The 25,612-nt window shown below is 41.5% G+C and overlaps 1 protein-coding gene across 6 annotated transcripts in view; it reads right to left on the bottom strand.

Annotated features, from left to right (window-relative positions):
• The window catches only part of CTPS2 (CTP synthase 2), a 177,107-nt gene that overhangs the window by 2,205 nt on the left and 149,290 nt on the right, over positions 1–25,612 (bottom strand). For 5 of the 6 annotated variants that reach the window (XM_075060326.1, XM_075060330.1, XM_075060336.1 and 2 more), the window contains 4 exons: positions 22,534–22,589; positions 20,119–20,215; positions 14,448–14,592; positions 2,425–2,535 (listed from right to left, as the gene is read on the bottom strand). In XM_075060326.1, the coding sequence (XP_074916427.1) occupies positions 2,466–2,535; positions 14,448–14,592; positions 20,119–20,215; positions 22,534–22,589 (368 nt within the window). In that variant the 3' untranslated portion in view covers positions 2,425–2,465. Of the gene's footprint in view, positions 1–2,424; positions 2,536–14,447; positions 14,628–20,118; positions 20,216–22,533; positions 22,590–25,612 lie in introns of those variants that run through there. The other variant, XM_075060341.1, reaches the window with a different exon arrangement.

Below are 25,612 nucleotides of genomic sequence, written 5' to 3'. Positions count from 1 at the left end.
GAGGCAATGATCACTTTTGTACTTTGATTATGCCTATAGAATGTAATTAGTGCCTGCTGGTGAGAAATCAAAATAAAAATGTGGATTCTTCAATCTGAAACTGCTGGCAAAGTAACGTAAAGCACCACATAAATACATTTATGCAAGCAATTTGCAAGTGAAGAGTCACAATTCTGTAACTAGATTAATGGCATATTAGGATTTGCCATCATGCACTCTGTTGGGAAACCCATAGTCAAAGCTAAACTGGATCTCATAAATTTGGTGTCAGCTATAGACACACACAGTGTCACAGTGTTGCTCTTGCAGCCCAGCTAGAAAGCAAGGTGAGAAGTGTTTTATTTCTTTACTGACTTTTTTAAGCTGCTCATCACCATCGTATTTGAGATTCTCATATAGATTAATCCTCCCCAGCCATGTGAGGTAGGGAAGTATCATTATCCCTATTTTACAGATGGGGAACTGAGGTATAGCAAGATGAAGGGTGGGATTCACAAGAGGGCTTAGGCACCTGCTGCCTTGTGGAATTCACAGCCCTGAGTTAGGTGCCCAAGCTCCCTGCACAATGCATGGTGGGCACTGGCACCTAAGAATGGAATTAACAAAAGCCATCACACTGAACAGGGAGTTGCCTAAGCTAGCCAACAAGGAATGAGTTTTATCCCACTGGTTAGAGCACACGCCCAGTATAGGGGAAACCCAGGTTCAATCCTTCCTCTCCTGCCTAATGTGGCAAAAGGATTTGAACATGGATCATCTACCTCCCAGGAGAGGGGCCTAGCTACTGAGCACTAGGACATTTTGGATCAGGAATCTCTCCCAGTGATGCTGTTCCACTGTGTATAAATACTTAAATATCCACTGGGCCAAAGACAGAGTAAGAATGACCATAGCCCAGTGATTATATAGGCCACCCCACTTGGGAGCTGGAAGAGCCAGGTTTCAATCTGCCTATGCCAATGACTATTTAATTATTTTAACACAGTGGAACAGTTTCAACAGGAGATATGGAGAAACAGCTACCCAGATATATGCCATAGTCCATTGGCTAAGGCAGCCCTCTGGGAGGTAGGTGACATGAGTTCAAATCCTTTCTCCACCTAAGGCAGAAGTGGGAATTGAACCTGTGTAAGTGCTTTAACTACTGGACTAAAAGTTGTAAGGGAGGGAGACACTCTACCACCTCCTTCTGTTTTGGATGTGAATATTTGTGCTCCAAGCATACTACCCATTAATTCATTAATTAGTTCATTATTTTTTCTGGGGCTTAAGTGTGAGTTAGGTGTCAAGCAGTATCAGGAATTACACTACTCTGGACATATTCAGTTGCTGAAATTTAGGCACCTGGGGGACTTTCATGGTTGGAAACTTAAGCATGAGGGACTTTAGGTACCTACAAGGTTAGGCAGCAGCTAAGCAAGGGCTTTGTGGATTGCAGTGGTGTCTAAACATTGGACTTCGGCACCTAATTCTACCTTGTGAATCCCACCCAAAGTGACTTGCTCAAGATCATAGAAGAAATATGTGGTTGAGCTAAGAGCAGAACTCACATTTCCTAAGCCTCAGTCTACCTTATTTATATGCAGCCTTAATCATCAATTTAGGAAAGCAGTCAGCAGTTACGCCATGCAAATGGAGAGGATCAAATTGGGGAAATGGAAACCTAAAATGAACTGCATACAACGGTATTCAAGAAAACCGCATCGTGGTTCAGAATGAAGAGATGAATGAGATTATCACACTGGCCATGATCTTGAAGGCCTTGTGTAGGTTAAGTCTCAGTGGTTACAGTAAGATTGTGGATTAGTCCATGACTTAGCCAAGGTCAGATGTGTCAGGAGAAATAAACATTCAGATAGCTGTGGAGACCATTATGGTTATTGTTAAAGAAGCAAACAACTGGAAGTAACAGGACTTTGGCAAGAGTATATCAGCAAACAAAGCTCCAATTTAAAAATATTAGCTTGCTAAATTCACATCCCTACACTGGCTGAACCCCAAGATTTATCATGAAGTGTCTTCGCTGTCCTAAGGCCCAGTGTCCATCTCTGGTAGAAATATGACAACAGAAAATAAAACACAAAGAAATGGCTCAAAGAGGGGCAAAACCAAAATCAAGTCAATACAATGGAATCAAACTCATTTTGAGTCGCATGCTAAAGTAACAAACAAGTAAAGAAAACAATTTCTGGGAAGATTACAGAAGTATAATTATAAAAAATAGCTTTTGAAACACTATCAGAACTCCACCCAAAACACACTGCAGATTTTAATAATACAATTACAAAGTTAAACAATAGAAGGGGAGAGAAATTAAATGCTGCAGGCAAGGGAGAAAAGATAAGCTTTCAGGGGGGATTTGGAGTGAGAAGGAGATCCAAGATAACTTTTTCTCTTGCAGTAAGTCAAAAGGACCCTGTTCACCTCGGTAGCATTCTCCAATTCTCTGTTCTCATGCAGGGAGTTCAGCTTGTTTCTGAGTCCGGAGGTTCTTTTTCTGGAGAACTGTCATCACTGAGGTCACTGTAGCTATCGCTAGCAAGAAAGAATAGATTGTGTGAGTGGTGTAGAAGAAATAATTGTTTTGTCTCAAGCCCTCCAACCCCAATGACCCACACTAAGCTCCTGCTTGAGGAAGGCCTCCCTACTCAGCAAAGCATGTAAGCAAAGGCTTGACTGTAATGCCATTGTAACACGTTTTCCTCAATAGGAATGGACTTAAGCATCTGCTTAAGGGCTTTTCTAAATTGAGTCCTAAGTAACTGATGAGAACCCGTACTCCATACTGACAATATATTATTTTTTTGCTTGGTTACTATATCTTAACCTTAACAGCTTGATGTTGAAGAGTGCTGAGTGACTGCAACCGCCACTGATGTCACTGAGAGTAGCAAGTTCTCAGCACAAGATTAGAAAAGGAATGGTCTAATTTACAGTAGAGAAGGCATTTGTTTTTACATCGAGAAAAATTTAAAGTAGAGCAGGTTGGGAATTTTCCATTGAAGGATTTTCCAACAAAAAATGCCCTTTTCAGAAAAAAAACATGTTCCATGAGGAAATTTCAATATAGCCAGAAAAATCTGATTTTCTGTCAGGTATATCAAAATGGTGGCTTCCCAGCTGCCTCCTAGAAAGTCAAACTGACAAAAGCCTTCCAAAAGGACTGCTGTGGCTGAGTGTCCTGAATCTGCCTTTCTGGATCTCAGGCCTTCCTGCCTTCACCCCAAGCACCGGAGAGGCAAAGAGCCCAGGCACTCAGCCTTCCTGCCTCCTCCTAGTTCTGGGGCTGAAGACACTGAGCACCCAGGGCTCTCTGTCGCTCTGGCCCCAAAAATAGGGAGAGACAAAAAAGGTCCAGGTCAGTGAGCCTCATATGCCAGGTCAACTGACTCAGGTTTACAGGGCTCATGCTATGGGACTAAAAATAGCAGAATAGATTGCCTGGGGTGGAGCCTGGGCTCTTAGACACCCCCCCACCCCGTAGGGTCTCAGGGCACTTGCAGCCCAAGTCCAGCAAGCTTGAGTCAGCTGCCCCAGGCCAGCCATGGCCATGTTGTGGGTCTTTTATCGCAGTGTGGACATATTTTTCATGTGAAAGAATTTCCATTTTCTAGCCAGCTCTAATTAAAGACCCACTTTTATTTATTTGACTTGACCAAAAAACTTAATTGATATTTAAATTGAAATTCTGCTAATTCAAAATCACATCCTCAGAGCAAGATCATTACCAATACACTACTAACATCCTAACAACTTCCCCCTTCATCTCCTGTTTCCTATAAAGATACATTGTTTTCTATAGGATAGAAACTAGTGTGCTAGTGATTATTTTATCAGTGAACAGAACAAAGAAATGGTGAAGAATGTAAAGCAGCACAGTGATCAGCTGAAGGAACTTCAAACAGGCCACAGCAGTCTTGATCAGACAGACTGCATTTTCTTCAGAAGAGTTCAGCTGGACAGGTCCTTGCACAGCCTATGGCAGAGGATATGTATCTGGGTTGGCGAGCTCTTGGGTTCAATCACAGCTCTTCTGCATGCCCAGATTAAACCTGTTCAGAAGATAACACTCCAGGTGGATCCCTGGCACTCTCCCCCACTGTATCCCCCAGCTGTATTACTTCCCTGTGATCACAGGAGGGCTGTGAAAACCAGGGAGTCAGTAGCCCCCTCTGACAGCTACTGAGCTGGTGAGCTGACTTGCAGCCTTGTTGGAAGGGAGATGGTATACTGCAGTTCAGGTAATTTAGAAAAGTCATTAAACTGCTCTAAATTATGCTGGGGCTCAATGGAGTTTGCCTTGGGTGCTGGATTTGACTTTAATCTTGTCTTGTTCATGTTATATATATTCCCTAATTAAAACACTAAAATTGTAGAAGAATAGGATACGGTATATGACAGCAAAGTTGTCTTATTTAATTTCAGACTTTCATTGCTAGAGGAAATCTGCAACAACATAACTCATTATGTCCCTGCAGGAGACAGGAGCCTATGGCAACATAGGCAGTGCAGACACAGAATATGCTGTTTTTCTGCTGATGTAGGGACACTGTCTCCCTGAATGACATTAGCATTCTTCTTTCAGCATAGCCACATCTACATTGGGGTTTTTGTCAGCAGAGCTCTGTCACTTGAGGTTGTGTTTTTTTCATATTCTTGAGAGATATAGCTATGCCACTATATTTTTAAGTATAGACCAACCCTCGGTTGCTTTCATATTTACTAAGGGTATGTCTACACTTGCAGAGTTTTTGCGCTGTATGTTTCACCAGTGACAGGGAATCAGTGAAAGAAAAGGGCTGGTTTGTGTACTCGCTTAATTCCTCAAGCATCAGAGTGTGTCTACATTAGCAGCACTTCCATAGCCAATTACAGCAGTGTTCTAGGGCAGCTATCCCACAGTGCAGCTCTCTCCATTTTGACAATGGATCTTGTGGGACGAATGGGAGGGGGTGATCGCAGGGCATCCTGGGGCCCTGCACAGCCTCCTCTCCCCAAACATAGATCAGTTCCAGTAGCTCAGCATTGCTTCAAGCAGGAGATTGTTTGCTCCATGGAGCGGGCACTGTCACCTAGCCAGATGATAAGTGAGCACTTGCCAAGAAATCACGAAGGGGAGTTTTAAAGTTCGAAGGGCTTTACTGGGGTAAGGAGTGGATGTCTGTTTACCTGGCATCAGAGCAGCAGAGCTGCTGGCCAGAGTGGTCACCTAGGCACTGTGGGATATCCTCCAGAGGCTAAAAGCTCTCTAAAATAGGAAGAACGTGCTTTCACTTGCACATCAGCATAAAAGCATTACCGGTAAGAGTTGTTTCCCTCTCATGGAGGTGGTTTTCTTTTTGCAGTGAAACTTCTGAGTTTCACCACAGAAAGTCATTGGCAAGTGTAGACGCTCCCATGGTTTTTGCACAAAAAAGGGACTTTTTCCACTTTAAATGGCAAGTGCAGATATGCCCTAAGTCTTAACCTATAATTTTCTGTACTGCTTTTGTGTAAAGCTTATGCTCAAATAAATTTGTTAGTCTCTCAGGTGCCACAGGGACTCCTGTTCTTTTTGTGGATACAGACTAATACGGCTGCTACTCTGAAACTTGTTAAAAGAGTGGGTCATATAGGACTAACCACATGATCAATCTGAGGATTTTAATATGTGGGAAACAATTACATTACCAACATGCACCAGTTATAGTGAAGAAAAGTGTTGCTAACAATATGATCAAGCATGCCAGATGCACACAGACACACAGTTTCATCAGAGCATCATTGCCATTGTACTTACCTCTTTCTGAATGTGCCCAAGGAAGCATGGAACAAAAACTTTGTATTATTAAAACAGTTATGCGTTTAATACAGAACATTTTCAAGTACAGTAATTAATTGCAGTGTTTTGCCATGTTATGATAACACCACTTAAACAATTAGCCGTTAAGTTTTCTATTAGCACTTGCAAATATTGGAACTTTTATTAGTTTGAGGAAACGTGCCCTACCTTTTGTTTCTCCACCCAGCATATATACTGTTAATTTAAAAAAGCTAAGGATTTTTGTCTTGCTTCAGAAAAACAGCTGCTTATGTTGCAAACCAATATCTGCGTCAAGTTTATAAGATTTACTATAATATGAAACGTATTATACTGGAAAAAATCTGTACAGAGTTTCAGGGTTGTATTATCCAGCAAAGAGTAATCTCCTCTCTTAGGAACAAGCATGTATTTCCTTTCAAATTGCATTGAAATGCTGCAGAGATATTATACATAAAGATTAAACAGCTATTTGTGCTTGGGTCACTTCTGCCTCAATTTAACTCCCACAGCAGTCAAAAGAAATACTGTAATGGACTCAGTGAGAGTTGGATCAGGCCTTTTATGGCTTTAAGTATTTGTTAAAAAAGTAAAGACTTCTTGGAACAAAATGATGCCATTAGCTTTGCCCAAGAACATTTCCTCAGAGCCCTTTTGACACTAACGCCTGCTTGTTATGTTTAGCTACTCCATCTTATCCTGCCTGTCAGATGTGAACATTAAGGTTCAAATTATCTTTTGGAATTGATTGAACAGCAGGTAATTTAGGGCAAAATGTGACTTTAAAAAATATCAGTGAATTACAATAAAATGAAATATCATTTGGGGCAAGAGCTGGGGGACAGATATTCCCAAATGGTAGCAACCAGAAACACTCTTACGTAGGAGCAGGTTTTTTATACAGACTTTTTCATGATGGATCCAGCCTCCTCCTCCTTCCCCAGCACTCAAGCAAGAGTTCCATTAGCACGAAATTCACCTACATTTAGAGCCATGGGGTGTTTATTCTAGTTACTGTACATCTGTTTTCCCCTCACATACCATCATGTATCAGTCAGTGTAGTGCCTAGGTGCAGGTAAGAAGAGAGGATTTCCTGTTCATGTTACTATTGAAATCATCGGATTGTTCACGTGGTGATGTGGCATGAATGTAAATTGCAGTGTGTCTCCCCACTGATGTATCTCAGCTCCTACAGAGGCAGGGAGTTAAGATCATGTCTAAACAAGACATAATCTGCTGTGGTGCAGATCAAATTTAAACCAGCTGGAGATTCCCCTGGAGAATTCCCTGTGTGTAGCAGGAATCTCCACCAGCAGAAGAGCTGGTGGGGGAGGCACTGCTGAAATCTCCACTCCTGGCATAATAGAAGGGAGAGGTGGCGGGGAGGGATGGAAAAACAAGGTTCTACTGTGCCCTGTTCTCTAATGGTGAGAGGTCTCTGAAGGATCTTATGTCAGTAACAGAAATTAAAGCTGCCCCATTTAACTTACACTAGGGCTGGGCACCTGAAGATCAGGCAGGCATGGGCTGTTCCCCTCTCTCCACTACACAGCAGAAAAAAATCAATCCTTTTGTGTCTTATTTTGCCCAGAACTCCTCAGACACTAGGAATTATACCAATAGTGTCAGCAGGGGCGGCTCCAGGCCCCAGCACGCCAAGCCCGTGCTTGGGGCGGCAAGCCGTGGGGGCGCTCTGCCGGCGCTGCGAGGGCAGCAGGCAGGCTGCCTCTGGCAGCTGGCCTGCGGAGGGTCCGCTGGTCCCATGGCTTCAGGGGACCTCCCACAGGCGTGCCTGCAGGAGGTCTGCCAAAACCGCGGGACCAGCGGACCCTCCGCAGGCGAGCCGCCAGAGGCAGCCTGCCTGCCGTGCTTGGGGCAGCAAAATCCCTAGAGCCGCCCCTGAGTGTCAGTGTTTCCACAGGGCTAGACACTGCCCTTCAGCACAGCCCTGAGCAAAGGAGACCACGCCGGGAGTAGCCCTGAGAGGCAGTGTGACACAAAGACACACCTTTGAGGCAAGAGTCCTTCCCAGAGCAAGAAGAAGGCAGGGAAGATTGTGATTTGCTTCTGGGTTTTCAGAGGTCTTTGAGGCAAATTGCCTAGGAATACTACTACAGAAGCTAGGACTCAAAAAAGCATTAGACTGTTATACGGGCAATGAAAACATCCAGTTACATGAGATGGTTAAAACACATTTAAAAAGGCTAGAACCCTCAGACTTCAGTCAACCACTAACTCACTAAGTACACTGCTAAGTCAATACCTAAGGGTTCAATTCACAAATGGACTCAGGTGCCTGCCTACCAACATTTAAGTATATTAACGTTCACAAAACTGCTACCGATCCCTATAAAGCTCCATTTCCACCTGTCAGCACCTACAAGGCTGCCTAACTCCTGATGCCATCTCACAGCTAACGAGCTGATCGGAGCCCTTGCTGACATCTAAGCCCCAGAAAGATTCTCAAATGAGGCGTTGCCCTGACTATAGCACCTGCCAGGCCTGATCCATTAGGCTTGCTCAGAGCACACTTAACCTCTACAAAAGGCAGCTGGGGGGAGAAAGCAGGTCAGGAATTTTTCAAACTGGCTGGGCTGTGCAGCTGTATGTCTAGAATACCCAATAGTGAGGGTGCTTATCTGGGATGTAGGAGACTCCAATTTAAATTCCCACTCTGATCTGGAGCAAGGACTTGAATCCAGCTCCCTGACATCCCAGGTGAATGTCCTGACCATTGGTCTATGGGCTATTCTGGAGGAGGGCTCATTCAATTGCTTCTGTTGAAGCTGTTCCACTCTGCATAAGTACTTAAATATTTATTGGAGCAAGGACTGGAACCTGGCTCTCCCACATCCTGGGTGAGTGTGCTGACTACTGACCATAATGGGGTGGAGTCTCTGTTTTTTGTAAGAAATGGCTGACTTGGCTTAGACACCTAGCTTCAGGAGAACATTCATGGCTAAGAATCTAAAGCAGAGACAAGTGCCTAAGGTACAGCTCAATAGGAGTTAGGTATCAAAATTCTTTTATGCATATGGGCCTTAATCCCCACCCCTTTCCTCTACATTTCACTCCTGGCTAGTTTAAGCAGCTCCCCACTCAGCTTGCAGGCTTCAGAGAATCCCTTTCTTAGACATGTAAACTCCCCATTTAATGCAAAGGGAGTCTTGGTGCCTAAGTCAGGGTTGAGAATTCCAGCAGACAGCAGGACACCTAGGAGTTAGTGTTGCAATGCTTATGTCCTCTTTGAGAATCTACCCCTAACTCATTAGGATTAGGAAGGAACTTCCCCTATAGGTTTTCCTGTAATTGTCCACCTCAGGGTCTCTTGCACCTTCCTTTGAAGCATCTGGTGCTGGCCACTGGTAGAGGCAGAGTACTAGACTAGACAGACCATTGGGCTGAACTGATATAGTAGTTTATAATTGGCAGGGGGAGGGGAACACCACCAGAGCATCCCCTGAAACCAGGGCTTGGCATTGCTTGGGTAGTTCCCCTCTGGCACCCCCTAGTGTCTGCCATTCTGGTTCTGCAGGCAGTGGTCTGTGGCTTCCTTGGCCCAGCCCTCCAGATAGTTCAGTCCCCTTCTGGTATTACAAAATTCCAACCGAAAATTCAAATAAACATCCAAACAAATGGTTCTTCTGCTTCTCTTGGGTTACTCTGACATTCCCTGCTCTTCATCCCTACTCCCAGGCTCTGCACAGCTCTTCTTTGCACCTTAAACTGAGCACTGCTCTCCACAGCTTTCTCCCTAGCAGCTTTTTTCCTCCTAGCAAGTTTCCCACTGTTTCCCTCCGCAGGGACTCTGGCAGTTTCTCCCAGGGACCTCCCTGCTTCTTACAGACCTGACCACTGTAGGGGGTGGTTGGAGGGTGAGCCTGTCCCACAGAAGGCACTCCTTTTTCCATGAGTCTGAGCCCAGCTCCTCACTCCAGCCATATCTTCCTCCTCCTAAATATTCACTCTCAAGCCTTGTTATGAGGCCCACATATTCATCAAACTAACACCTGGCTCCATTAGCCTCACCCAGTCGGACTGGGACACAGTTAATTATGGCACAGCTGAGACCAGCCATTTCCCCCTTATAGAAGCCAGTCTTCCTGTAACGCAGCCCTTAACTTCCTGTTCTACTATTTTCCCTGCCAATGCTGGATTGTTTCCTAGGGTATGGCTACACTTGCAGCCGTACAGCACTGCCGCGCGAGCACTCCTGCGGCAGCGCTTTGAAGTGCAAGTGTGGGCGCAGCGCCAGCACTGGGGGAGAGCTCTCCCAGAGCTGCAGGTACTCCACCTCTCTGTGGGGATTAGCTTACAGCGCTGGGGCACTGTTTTCACTGGCATTTTGCAGCGCTATAACTTGGTGCACTCAGGGGGGTGTTTTTTCACACCCCTGAGCGAGAAAGTTGCAGCGCTGTAAAGCGCCAGTGTAGCCAAGGCCCTACTTTACACTATCTAGTGTATTGCCTACTACAGCGTGCAAAGTAAGGAGCTCCCACCACTTTTCTAGGGAGACTATTGCAGAGCCAGATATAACTTGTCATCAGAGTTCTTCCTGATATTCAGCCTCAATTTTCCCTTTCTTAATTTCATTCCATTATTCCTAGTGGTAACCATTAAGTACTTCCTCCTCATTCACAAGGGGCTGCCCAGAGCAGGAGGGAGGTAAAAGGGGCAGTTTGCCCTGGGACACCTGTTTGAGAGGGCCCCCAAACCAAATGGTGCTGTGACCCCACATGCCAAATCACAATGCCTGGAGTGGGGAGCTGGGCCCAGCCCCATGGAACAGGAGCTCCTTCTGTGGGGCAGGCTGACGCTCCAATAACCCCCCACCAGACCTCCCCTCAGTCAGTGGTCATTTTTTGGAAGGGTGGAGGGGTCTCTGGCCCATTCATATTTGCACTCTTCAGATATTTGGATATTGTATCCCTTCCATAAGTGTCATTAGCTAATCTACACATGCTTAGTTCTTTTACTTTTCTGTTCTCTCAATTCCTCTAACTTGTCAATATTCTTCTATTAATGTGGTGCTCAGAATTTAATGGAATGCTTCAGAACTAGGTAGAGAAGGACGATTATTTCCCTGCTTTGCATTTTCCCAAGTGGAATCTCATTTCATTCTTTTCAACTCATGTTTCTAAACTGTCCAAGTCCTTTTGTATCATTCCTGTGCCTTGACTGGTGCTTCCAACTCCTCCCAAATTAGTATTGTTTGCAAATGTCATTAATTTATTGTTACCCCCTGCTCCAGACTCATTAATGGAGTTATTAGAAAAGACCAGGCCTAATGATTCCTCCCATTAGACACCTTCTTTCAGCTTTACATGGTGCTGCTTTTTTCTCTAATTAGTTTTATTGTACTTCAGTGGCTTTACAACCAACATGACATTAGCTAATTTCTACTACTTTTTCAAGCAAGATTTCACAAGACTCACTACCAAATTCTTTACTAAAATCCAAATACATTACTTCTGAAGTTCTCTCATCATCTACGAGCTTTATAATCAAATATTTTGTCTGTACATATTTATTTATAAACCCATGATGCTTATTGTTCATCGTCCTTTTTGGATTTAGGGATCAGAGCTGCTGTAAACTGGCATAGCTGCACTGAAGCCAATGGATATACTCCAATTTACACCAGCTAACATCTGGCCCTAAATGTTTAGCGATTTCTTTTACTTCATCTTTGAAGTAAAAGTATAAAAATACTTTATATTTGAGAAAATATAAGTATAGGATGGCAAATGTCAAGTATCACATTTGTTTTCTATGTTCAGAATTGTCTGTTTTTCTCTGGTATCTCCCTAATAGTCTGTACTTTTTCAGAAATACCCTTTCATTTACTAGTATACTTAATACTCACTAGGATGATCAATAGTTGGAATGGCTGATTAGTAGATTTTTAATTTTTTAAATTTTCTTTTACATGCCAGAGACATACACCACGCTCTTTTACGCATTGAGAACAAAGGGGCACTTAAAGAAATGAAAGGACATTTCATTTAGAACCAATAACACTGTACTTCCCTATCCAATTTATAGATAGTCTGTGTAATGCACTACTACAGGAGGCCATCAAATGAAACTCTGGATTTGAAAACGGGATAGATAATGTTATGACCACGCCTCTTATAACATTTTTAGCAATGGTTAATAAGTAGGGCTGTCGAGCGATTAAAAAAATGAATTGCGATTAATTGTGCAGTTTAACAATAAGAGTATACCATTTATTTAAATATTTTGGATGTTTTCTACATTTTCTACAATGTCAAACTTTAGATCCTACAAGTCCAATCTGTCCTATTTCTTCTTCAGCCAATCGCTCACACAAACAAGTTTGTTTACATTTGCATAAGATAACGCTGCCTGCTCTTGTTTACAATGACACCTGAAAGCGAGACCAGGCATTTGCATGGCTCTGTTGTAGCCAGTGTCGCAAGATATTTACATGCCAGATGTGTTAAAGATTATGTCCCTTGATGCTTCAACCACCATTCCAGAGGACATGCATCCATGCTGATGATAGGTTCTGCTCAATAACAATTCAAAGTAGTGTGGACTGACACATGTCATTTTCATAATTTGAATCAGATGCCACCTGCAGAATGTTGATTTTCTTTTTTGGTGGTTTGTGTCCTGTAGTTTCCGCATCAGAGTGTTGCTCTTCTAAAGGCATGCTCCACACTTCATCCCTCTCAGATTCAGAAAGGCACTTCAGATTCTTAAATCTGGGTCGAGTTCTGTAGCTATCTTTAGAAATCTCCAATTGGTATCTTCTTTGCATTTTGCCAAATTTGCAGTGAAAGTGTTTATAAAATGAATATGTGCTACGTCATCATCCGAGACTGCTATAACATGAAATACATGGCAGAATGAGGGTAAAACAGAGCAGGGGACATACAATGCTCCCACAAGGAGTTGAGTCACAAATTTAAATAATGCATTATTTTTTTAACGAGCATCAACAGCATGGAAGCATGTCCTCTGGAACGATGGCTGAAGCATGAAGAGGTATATGATCTTTAGCGCATCTGGCACATAAATATCTTGTGACGTCAGCTACAACAGTGTCATGCGAACATCTGTTCACACTTTCAGGTGACATTGTAAATAAGAAGCGGGCAGCATTACCTCTCATAAATGTAAACAAACTTGTTTCTCTTAGTAATTGGCTGAACAAGGAGGATTGAGTGGACTTGTAGGCTCTACAGTTTTACATTGTTTTGTTTTTGAGTGCAGTTATGTAACAAAAAAATCTAGATTTGTAAATTGCACTTTCATGATAAAGTGATTGCATGACAGTACTTGTATGAGGTGAATTGAAAAATACTATTTCTTTTATCATTTTTACAATGCAAATATTTGTAATAAAAAATAATATAAAGTGAGCACTGTACACTTTGTATTCTGTGATGTAACTGAAATCAATATATTTGAAAATGTAGAAAAACATCCAAAAATATTTAATAAATTTCAATTGGTATTCTATTGTTTAACAGTGTGAGTCATCATGATTAATTCAAAAAACGTAATAGCGATAAAAAAAATTAATGGCATGAGTTAACTGCAATTAATTGACAGCCCTATTAAGGTAATATTTGAATATTACGATTTATAAGAGATGACCTGCAGAAGTCAGGAAGGAGTTTTTCCCTATATGTACATCATTATACAATGGCCAGGACCATTAGCGTTGAGGTTAACTTGCATATGAAAGATCTGCTGTAAACGATAAGAACCAGAATACCAGCAGTTTGAATTGGCTTGGTAATTATTATGTTCCTATTGAGTCTTCAGAAAAAAAGCAAAGCTGGTAAGTTCTGCACTTTGCTTTCAGGATAGCGGAGCCCTTTAAAATTGGATCTGAGTAGGTTATCTTACAGTGGTCTATATTTTGAGAAGCTTTGCCATTTTACCCTAGGTTTCCCCTGGCCTCACATGCTCTTTATAATTATTAGTAATTAACATGGCATCTTTGATCATTAAAGCTTTTTACAAATATGAATTAATTAACAGGTTGAAAAGTATTGCTATAAAAAAGAAATGTCCCAGGAACTTTACCTTGGTTACAGAGACAGGTCTGGGGCTGTTGGGATCAGAGATCTTGGTTTGGCTCAGCCACAAAATTCTGACCCAGCAAATCCTGGGTTTTGCTTTGGGCCTTTTTCTGCTTACTCAATATTATTACCTCGCTGCAACAAAATAACCTGGACATTCACTGTTTCATTGTTATGATCATTCACATACAGATAGGTAAGAACTGCACTTAACTACATGAGCTGCCAGCAGACCTTTGTCCAGATAAAATAACCATTAACACAGGTGAACTTAGAGGGCCAGACACCTCCTGTGAGGTGAGAAATAATTTTCCTGGAACTGATTGCAGCCAGTCAGGATGTACTTATTTGCATTTCATTACTGTAGTACTTTATTGTTTCTGATCCTACTATTGTTAGTCTCTGAGGAGGAAAAATACAGAAATATGGCTCTTCAAATGACTGTTTTCAGCCAATCTTAAGCAGGATTTTTCTCATAAATGTAATAAAAATCAATATAAAAAAGCCCCCTTCCCTTCCTGATTTATTGTATCAATAAAGGATAGTCCTGCTGAACTGTAGGCAAACAAGCAAATAATAATGTTACCTTGGAGAAAATTTACATCCACGTTGCAAGTATGCACTGAGTGTCCCAGTTGCTGCAAGCAAGAGACCAAGGTATGGAGGTGAGGGCTTCATAGGTCTTGAGGAAAACTCTGGATGAAACTGGACACCAACAAAATATGGGTGATCTAAAATCCAAAGGGCATAAAGAAAATGGTAGAGGCTAAAAAATAGAAGAGAGTTCTTAATAAAGCTACTTTATAAGGAAAAAGATTTAACACAGGACACTAAAGGTTTCATAAATAACTCTCCAAATCTTATAATTTCATATTAATTTAATGGGGGAAAGATCTTAATATTCTTTGATTAAATACAACATAGGAAAACTGAACATGGCTATACAGGATGTAATATGCAGATCTGAGTGCCAGTAATAGCACAAGCCACTTGTGATTTCATTCCCATATTTACCATGAAAAAAATCACAAGAATGCACTGAGTGTGCTTAGGCTTATCTCTCGTATTCACATTGTAGTTTAGTCTCTACATATTTTGTGTGCATGTACAGATACACATAAATGTAAGCACAGTGTGCATAATAAACTGTCAGATCCTGTAAGCTGCTGAGTGCCTTCAACTCCCACTGAAATAAGTAAGTGTCAAGGTCATAGGAAGAGAACAGTGATCCCATTTTGCGGAGGATTTGGTATTTGGTTTCATTCTGACTTGGAACACAACCCCAAAATACTGTAATTATCCACACAAGGGAATGGAGCTCTGGCTCTGGTGTAGTCTGCGTGGTAGGCTGCTGCAGAACCTAGAAGCCCTGAGGACCCTGTCTCCAAGGCGGACTGCGTGACGGGCTCCCCCAAAGCCATGGAGACCCTGGAAGCCCAGGCTACTGAGAAGCTGCAAACCTCAGAGCCAGGGTTCCCTGACTCTTGGCTCCCCATGAGCCTGCTGTGGAATAAGGTGGACAAGCTGGCAGGAAATCATCTCTGTGAAATGGTTTGATTTCAACAAAAGGGCAAATTCTGACAAAATGTTTTGTTGGAATTTTTCTGACCAGCTCCAGAGAATATATTTACTCAATCTTTTCATGTAGGACAAAGGAATTGATCAGATGTCCCAGTTGTGTGTACTACTGACCTGCAACCTTTGGTATAAACTACCGTAAACTAGAAATATAAGGATTAATTGCAATAAGTATGGTTAGTACTAACGGAGAAGACTTTTTTTTTTTCCTCTAAGGAGAACTCTCTGGTTTTTCCTGATGGGGAATTCTGACTGGTGAATGCAAAATGTGAGACCTTAATTCATTCATCCCATGTGTATGCATTATGATACAGTTTTTAATTACGTGATCACATATTGTTTTTTCCACAGGACCCCTGCCCCATTCAATGAAGGGATGGACCTGCTCTGGGAATGAATCAAGGTTGTGTAGTGAAGGAGGCTGTTGTCTGTAGGATCCCTGCTTCATTGGTCTCATGGGGAAGACAGCTGAATGCTGCCCTGAAGAAGTGGATTCTATCCCTGCCTCTGCCACAGAGTTTCCATGGCTTGCTGGGCAAGTGACTTACAGCAAAATTTTCACAGGTGGTCACTAATTGTGTGTTCCTTGGTTCCTAAGTTGAGACTGTACAGTCTGATTTGCAGAAGTGATGAGCGCTCACAGCTGCAACTGAAGTCAATGGAGCTATGCTTTGAGCAAGTTCTATTTAATGCTGTTATTCTGAAAAATCAAGTTCTAAGTGTCTCAGTTTGGTTAGTGGATATGCTTGATTAACCTTTGTGCCTCATCTCCCCATTTGCAAAATGAAATGCCATCCCTCACCTCAAAGGAGTGTCATGAAGATACATTAATATTTGTGGTTCACTCTGATATTACAGTGATGAGCACCTTAGAAAAGTCCTTGAGGAAATTAACACTTCTGTCTTCAGAGCAGGGTTTGGATAGTGTGCAGAAAATAAGGCCTGGTCCACGAACAATGAAAAGCAAACAAAATATGTCGATTCAGTAAGCACTGTCCATTCTGTTCACTGAATGAGGCAGGGATCCTGTGCAAAAACTAGTATGTTATCATGTAATTAAAGACCATTAAGTGGTCATGTTAGAAAAAACATCTGTTTTGTTGGACGGTAGCAAAGAAAATGGTCAAAAGCACTGCTGATGCTAGCACTAACAGCCACATCTACTCTAAGGCTGTGCAGCTATACATTATAATGACCCTTACTATAGCTTGTGTGTGAAAGAGAAGACAATGAACATATATTATAAATAGTAGTTTATCACATTCAATACAAACACTGAAAGTAATAGAGTAGCAGCACTGACTTTCTAAAGCCAACATAAAAATAGAGTAAGTATATGTTTCTCTTAAAAACAGAATAGTGTGCTTAGGTTGAAGCAAGATGCATCTAGTTTATATCTCCCATTGTTGTATGCATGTTGGTGTAGCCGTACTGATCCCAGGATATTAGAGAAATGAGGTGGGTGAGGTAATATCTTTTATTGGACCAACTTCTATAGGTGAGAGAGACAAGCTTTCAAGCTTACACAGAGCTCTTCTTCAGGTCTGGGAAACTCGAAAGCTTGCCCCCATCAACAGAAGCTAGTCCAAAAAAATATATTATCTCACTCACTTTGTCTCTCTAGTTTAAATCTGAGCATTTAGGTAAGTTACTATTTGAAAGAAAGAAAGAGAGGAAATGTTTTAGGATATTCCTGTTCCATACACCTATTTCTCCCACAAGGATGCTGCTATTAAAGCCCTAAAGCAGTTAACATTGACAGTTATCAGAGACAAGACATTGGACTACATTGATCATTGCTCTCTTCTGGTACGACAATTTCCAAAACAGTTTCCAGTTCCAGTGAGTTCCGCTGCACTATTATAGAGTTGGTGTTACAAGAAAAGTATGTTTTCCTATGACAATGAAAACCAGGTGTACACTACTGTTACAATCACTAATATATCACTGCAAACCATGTCATGTAAGGTATCAATGGAAAAGCTGTAATTTGCTAAATATGATAATCCTGTTTATATGCATGTATCATCTTTTATCTGAAGTTATGAATATTTGCTATATATTTGTATCTCAAACATGGGTTGTGTTCCTGGCTTATACCCCCCAGACAAATTTACATTCAGGTTAGCCATCACTGGTTGATGGGCCATCCATCTGGTGATGGGCCATTGACGGGAATCAGCTCTTCAGTGAGCCCTTCCTGAAGACGCCACAGACAATGTGGAGCCAATGGCTACCCATATGAATCAGCAGAGCATATAAAGACATGTGATGAGGACATGTGAACTAAGACTCCATCTTTTGCAAGTAACTTTCCATGCTCATGTGACCCGGGACTCCATATTGGCCAGTAACTTTTCATGCACAAGCTGAGCTAAAAATTGCAATCTGTGACATCACTGCTTTGTCTTCATCCCTGCTTCTCATCTCTGCACTGTGATTTTCTAAGGAAGCTTTGAACATAGGACTGAATGACCCCTGACCTGCTTGGGTGAACCAGAGAGATTTTTTTACAACCCAGTAGATTCAAAATCACTGCTATGATCCTGATCTACAGATTCTGAAAATCACTTGTAATGTATTTGATTCTCTTAACCATTTAAGACTTCTTTTCTTTTTATGTTGTTAAACCTTTAGTTTTCAGATACTAATGGACTGGCATCAGCTTGATGTTTGGATAAGATCTGAGATATATTTTGACCTAGGGAGATGGCTGATCATTTGGGATTGGAAGAACTTTATATATGATGAACATGGTTTCAGTAACGTCTCATCATAAAGATCAGATGTCTGGGTGGTGATAAGGGCTGATTGCCAAAGGGGGCTGTGTTGTTAGCTTCTTGTTGACCAGTGTGGTGCTACACAATCTCATTCAGTTCCTGGTTTGGTACATCTAATGATAGAATAGCCACCAGGTTTGGGTGTGTCTGCCCTATCTTTATCAGTGTGTCCTGAATTTGGCATTCTCAGCTGAGACTTTCACCAGTTGACAAGGTGGTTACAGGAAAAGCATATTTTCCTATAACAGTGAAAATCTGGTAGTTTTGTAAGTTTTAAAGGAATCTGGTTCCATTGCTTGTTTCTTTTTACCATATAGCATGGTTCCCTAAAGCAGCAAAACAAGATTATTGCAAGATATCAAAATAGTATCTGTAGGGATATTCTTCTGAAATGCTTTGCCTACCCTATTTGGTAGAATATATTTCTATCCCCAATCTCTAACTTCCCTGAGGGGATTGCTTTTCCCCTTCAATGATCAGAGTGCCCTTGCAAACCATTGTGAAATAATTCCAGGTTTTACTGCTGTTCTTATTCCTCTCGTAATAACATATAATTTAAAAACCCTGCGCCATTTCATTATGCTTCCTACATAAATCATTTCATCCAAAGCAAATGAAATAGCCTTCTAATACCAATTATCAGCAGGTGTAGCAGGAACAAATTATACAAAAATTACCATGAGAGTTATTTGATTATGAAAGCTGATGCACACCTTAGTGGCAATTTACACTGCAGATGTTTCACATGATAGAAATATATCTTCATTCAAACTTTTGGTTCAGAACTAAAGCTTTCTTCTTTGACAGAAACAGAAATATAACCTTGTGTTTTAGCAGTTTATAATATCCCACTTGAAAGGTATTTTGGAAGCCTGAATAACACATTATGGTGTGTAAAATTAATTGTCCCCAGAGAATTCTTTCAGAACCAGTGTTCTGTCCAATAACAATTTGCCTAGATAGAGGAGGAACTTTGTCACACCGTATATAATGGCTGAAATTTTAGCTAACAGTTAACATTTATTAGACACAGTGACTTAAAATAGGGATGAATTAGAAAGGGGCTCAAAAGAAGAAAAGAGCTATTATCCCTCCTGGCAGTACAATATTAAAATTTAACACAGTAAAGTCAAGTCAATCTGCAGAATAATTTCTCCTTTATGTTTTGTGTCTTCTGGAGGTCCTTGGCCTTAAGAGAAAGTCAATCTTATTTGGTGTAGTAATCCAAAACTACTGAGTATTCATATTGCTAAAACCCACCTGTTTCATATAAAAATAGTTAACTTCTTTGTGAAGGAATGGAGCTTGCTTTCTAGACAGTGGTTCTCCTCGGATTCAGGGAAGAGACATAAAAGAGTTGTGTGTTTTGTTGTAGGTTAAAGGTAGAATGTTAGCAAGAATCGCATCTGGCACTCTCTTTACTGCGTTTATTCAGAGTTATTTGGACAATTAATAGCCGCAGAAAGGCCATCTGCTCTTCAGTAAAGGCAATAATCCCATCCAGGCGACCTGTTTGAGGAGAAGAAGTTCTTTGGCTTTTCTGATGCCTCAGCCACTACCTTATCTATTGGTTTGGCAAACACCTTGCCACCTATGTATTCTGATGTGGTCAGGAGTTGTTGAGCTAGGATGTCAGCCTTTTGGAAGAGAGCCGCATGACTCCTTGACACTGCATTGTATGTGTCGCCCTAGAAGAGAAATGGAGGGCGGTGGTTCCTAACATATTCTTGCTGGAGCCTCATCCCTTTGTACTAGAGCAATCAGCTAACGGTGACTTCATAGGATACAAGAATCATTTTTGGCTCAGTTAGTAATGTTTTTATTTACAGTTCACTCTGATAATGTTCTCACTTATTTAATATATGCAGAAGATGTTACAAAAAAAACTGAGCTACTTACTTTCCAATTCAATGATCTCCATTCTACTCCCTTCTATGTCACGGCCAACAAATTTCAAACCTTTCTCTTCAAAGCAGCCAGTCAATTCTGGATTTACCTGGAAAATTGAAAAATACAGGTAGTAATTATTGTAATATTTACATAGCTAACAAAGTATCAGGGGATAGCCGTGTTAGTCTGGATCTGTAAACAGCGACAAAGAGTCCTGTGGCACCTTATAGACTAACAGAAGTATTGGAGCATAAGCTTTCATGGGTGAATACCCACTTTGTCAGATGAAAGCTTACGCTCCAATACTTCTGTTAGTCTATAAGATGCCACAGGACTCTTTGTCGCTTTTTATAGTTAACAAAGGTAGATAAGTTTTAACTTCTTAAATATATATGTCGCAAAGTAGGGGGCTGGGAATTATCCCTTGTTTAAAAATTGTGCAGTGGAAATTTGTAAAATTGCTGGTTCTTATGTAATATGCAATTAAGCAATTTTTTAAAAATGTGAAATACATCCAAAATACTAAAATGGCTCCTACTAGAATACTATATTTGTATCAAGCATGGTTAATATTCTAAAACATGTATTAGGTAGCTAATAAGCAAGTATGTTTCTTTAACACAGTCAACCTTAAAAAAATAAGTTGGTGAACACTTGAAGTCCTAAAGGAAAATAATGCCCAAGTAAAACCCACATGGCTCATAAAACCTAGAATAAACAACTTCATACAGCACCTTCTCACACATTCATTCCCACAGATAGTCACAAATATAGGATATTTCTTTCCCAAGCAAATTAACATTTAACAACATCAGTCACCAAGTTGATACCCAACCAACCTTAACTCTGCCCTCTGGGGCTTGTCAGTGTTCCTGTAACTCACTATGTCCTGTTGTTGATTTCAGCATTATTTGCCCTAATGAGCTGTGCAATTTTAAGTAAGGTTTGGATGTGTGGGTTGTTGTTGTTTGGGGGTGGGGTTTGTTTGTTTTTTGTATTTGAACTTTATTATTTTGCTATTAATAAGGAGTGTTACTACACTGAATGGTTGGTAAAATAATAGTTATTGATCATTAGGCAAGGGAGACTGTACTAGGGGGCTCAGTGGGCTGAGCAGCCTAGTAGTTAGTGTATCCAAATTCCAGCCCTTTGCCTCTCTGTCAGGGAGCAGAGGTATCTTTTCCTGATCTTAAGCCAGAGATCTTTGGCTTCCCACCCACATCAAGCTGTAGGCCCTTAAGAGGATATAGTAGGGGGACCTGTGGGAAAGTGACACCGGCAAAGTCCTCTCTGCAGTGAGTCTAAGTTGGTCCCCTGAGGCACTTCCTACCTATAGATCCTTTCAGTTTGTAGCATGCCCATATAATCCAAATGAACAGTCAATCCCCTTACACCAGAAGAATTCAAAGGAGCAGCGCTCTGCCAGATGTGCTGGTTCTTAAAGAGGGTGGTGGCTAGCAAAGGCTCTGCCTGTGGGTCTTGGCCACTCTGTGGCCTCTCAGGCTCACTCTTCTGTCTGGCTTCCCAGAGAAGGATTCCTCTCTCCTGCGGTCTGTTTACCACTCTTTGGCTGAGCTCCTTTTAATACAATCCTCCAGGAGGAGCATGCTTGGCAGGTCTGGAGGCACAGGGCAGCCAGGGCCCAGTATTGCTTTTTAACCTCTTCAGGCCCTGGGTGGGGTTGTACCTCATCACAGAGAGGTACAATAAATGTGTAGTTTTTACAGGGCATGCAGCATGAACTGAACATGGTTTGCAGAATGGGGGTGTTATCAGAGCAGTGCAGCCAGGAGCCAATATTCTTTTTATTTTGTCATTAGTTACTTGCTACTCAGAGTCACACAAACGTGATTATCTCTCCTATTGTGCCGGTCTTCACTGATATAGATGGAGGCCTAACAGTCCCCTACAACTTTATTCAAGTAACCAATCAAATAATTTCTCATAAGCCATCTCTCCTTGTGATGCTTCTCTTCTAGTCTGCACAGCACAAGTGTGCCTTCCCCTAAGATCACTCTGAAAGTCTGCTGACAGGAGGGGCTCATAAGGTAAGCTGTAGTTACCTCATCTTAGAGAGCAAGTCTGTTACCTATGTGAATTATTTGAGCTCAACCAGCCTGAGAAGCAATACACCTAATCCTGCTCCCAGTGAAATCAAAGGGAGTTTTACCATTAACTTCACTGGGAGAAGGATTAAATCCACTATCACTCTTCAAGCGAGGTCTCCTAAAATGCAATATGGTCTGCGAACCACAGAACCCTTTGGAGTACATCTAAATAGTACCTACTCTTACACCAACCCCCTAAGGCCTTGCTTAACCCTTATTCAGGAAAACTCCCATTGACTTCAGATTAAATAAGTTGGTCATGGTTTGCCAATGCTATAAATTCTCTACAATATAAATTATATTAGCAATGCCTTACCTCATATCGATGCCTGTGTCGTTCCTCCACAAAATCTTCATCACCATAAAGTTTCCCTGAAAATAACACAAGGGAAATGATTAATAGCAAAGTGTTGTTTCTACCAAACATTTCTAGAAAGCAGAAGATATAGCTCTTACAACGTGCCAGAGTGTTTCTAGTGTTATTCTTTTAGCTCACGATGTCCTGCACATGCTCCATGAAATCTAAATTCCAAGAAATTTCTTACACTCAGACAAACCTAATTGTATTCACTATGCCCCTAACACAGTCTTTGCTTGTGCTTTCCTATCTCACTACTTGTTCATCTTTCTTTATTACTATTTGACCCATATAATGTTAAGTTATCCAGTTGTTGCAGTGTTGTTGTAGCCATGTTGGTCCCAGGATATTAGAAAGACAAGATGAATGAGGTAATATCTTTTATTGGACCAACTTCTGTTGGTGAGAAAGACAGGCTTTCAAGCTTACATAGAGCTCTTCTTCAGAAGAAGAACAGAAGTTGGTCCACTAAAAGATACTACCTTATCCATCTTGTGTCTCTATCTTACCGGTGAGTATCCACTTCTGCAAGTAAGATTATGAATAACTTTTGTAGACTTGTCATAAGGTATAATTCCCAAATCTGAACCTTAGCGTCCAAAATTTGGGTACCTGCATGAATTCCTCTAAGCTTAATTACCAGCTTAGATCTGATATGCTGCCACCAATCAAAACTCTGAGTGTTTGATAAACTCTGGTCTCCCCAAAAACTTCCCTGGGACCCCAAGACCCAGATCCGGATCTTAACAGCAGGGCGAGTAAACTCTTTTCTCACTAGTGCCACTCATAGGCTTCCCTCCTGGGTTACCTAGAAGATTCCTGTGCTCTCAAACGCCATGGAAACACACTGAGCAGCGTTTTTGCCATCCCCTTCCCTCTTCCCCTGAGGCAGTACAGATACCCGCTCCGTAAATCTACACAACAGAGAATCCCCCTCCCTTCGTTCCTCAGCCTTAACAAAGAAAAAAAATCAATCAGGTCAGTAAAGAAATCTTTTAATAAAAGAAAGGAAAAGTAAAGAATTATCTCTGTAACTTTAAGATATAATATTACAGGCGTCCTATAGCTTTTACAGACACAGACAGAACTTTCCCCCAGTTACCATACAATCAAAATATTCCCAGCAACTACACTATAAAGTTAACCACAGATCCGCAATTGCAAATGAGTTAAAACAACAAAAAGCCTAACTGCTGTTTTTACTATACTTATTGAACAGAAACTTAAGAGCCTGTAGGCAATGTCTGGTCTCTCTCAGGACCCACCCCCGAGAGAAGAACACCCCCAAAGGACAAGAACATACACAAAACTTCCCTCCACCCAGTTTAAAAGTCTCTTGTCTCCTGATTGGTCTTCTGGTCAGCTGTTCCAGTTCCCTGCTTGTAACCCTTTACAGGTAGAAGAGACATTAACCCTTAACAATCTGTTTATGACAAGACTGTAGAGCTTAGACATCTCCACCCGCAGGTGCCGCCCCCGCAGCTCCCAGCCAAGGGGAGCAGTGGAGGCAGCGTGCAGAGCCGCCTAGCCATGCCATCGCCTAGCCACACCTCCGCCTAGGAGCAGCAGGGACAAGTCACCGCTTGCAGGGAGCTGTCCAAGGTGAACAATCCCCGGATCTCCCACACCTGAACCCCCTGCCCCGAGCCCCCTCCCATACCAAAACTCCCTCCCAGAATCTGTGCCCTGTACCCTCTCCCATGCCCCAGCCCCGCACTCCCTCCCGCACCCAAACTCCCTCCCTCTTAATTAACCTGCATTTTTCACTTACAGCGCCCCCCATTCCTCCAACATGCATACAGTTTTTATTGTATCTTTTTTGAGATGGGGCGAACACACCGGCACACAGTATTCAAGACATGGATGTACCATGGATTTATATAGAGGCAAAATGATATTTTCTGTCTTATTATCTATCCCTTTCCTAATGATTCCCAACATTCTGTTCACATTTTTTCACTGCCGCTGCACACTGGATGGATGTTTTCAGAAAACTATCCACAATGACAACAAGATCTCTTTTTTTTTTTTTTTAGTTGTAACAGCTAATTTAGACCTCATCATTTTATATGGATAATTGGGATTATGTTTTCCAATGTGCATTTATCAACATTGAATTTCATCTGCCATTTCGTTGCCTATATACCTAGTTTTGTGAGGTCCCTTTGTAACTCTTTGCAGTCTGCTTTGGACTTAACTATCTTGAATAGTTTTGTATCATCTGCAAATGTTGCCATCTCACTGTTTACTCCTTTTCCCAGCTAGAGAGTGATGAACTTCTAACTATAGTTCTAATTAAAGGTAATGGACCAAATTCTGCTGTCTATTACACTGCTGTAACTAAGACTAGAATCTGGCTCAATGTGTTATTGCAAGACTGAACTGCTGGAAGACATCTCCAAAAATTGCAGTGTGGAAATACCGAGGTCTTACTGAGGTGGCTACAGAAGTTAATGCTAGGGAAACCTTTGGAACCGCTCATATTCCCATTCTAGTTGTGATTTACGAGGAGTGGGAGCAGGATTTCCTTCTCCAATACAGATTATCAAAGCTGTACACATTCCTCTGACACATATGGCCATCCAAGCTACTCAGAATGATGGCACAGATTTACAACATATTGCTGCACCTCCACATTAACCTTTCTATAAGAAGATAAGGACCACATAATAACTGCAGTATAGTAACAGGAAAAGATTATACATGATGAAGTGTGTATCCATACCCTCGCTAGTGTTACCCAGGCCACATAGCTCATTGTCAAAAAGCCATTATCTCTAAAAGCATTTTTTCTTTTAAATGGGTATATATACTGCATTTTCATTTCCTGCCAAATTACATATGATCTTACACTCAAAAAGCTACTGTCTAAAAATCTGAGAAGGCTAAACATTTTTTCATATCCCAGATGAATGCAGCAGGCAGAAAAATTGAACAGGATAATAATGTCGCAAGTACGTCTGAATCTGTTGATGGACAAAGAATTGTATTGTATCAAAGTTTTATCATCAACTTATTTCCTTTGTAAGTGAGATCT

This window comes from Chelonoidis abingdonii, chromosome 1 (assembly GCF_003597395.2).
Source record: "Chelonoidis abingdonii isolate Lonesome George chromosome 1, CheloAbing_2.0, whole genome shotgun sequence".
Taxonomy (NCBI): domain Eukaryota; kingdom Metazoa; phylum Chordata; order Testudines; family Testudinidae; genus Chelonoidis; species Chelonoidis abingdonii.
The sequence above is the reverse complement of the archived record's forward strand: the minus strand, read 5'-3'. Positions and strand labels throughout refer to the sequence as shown.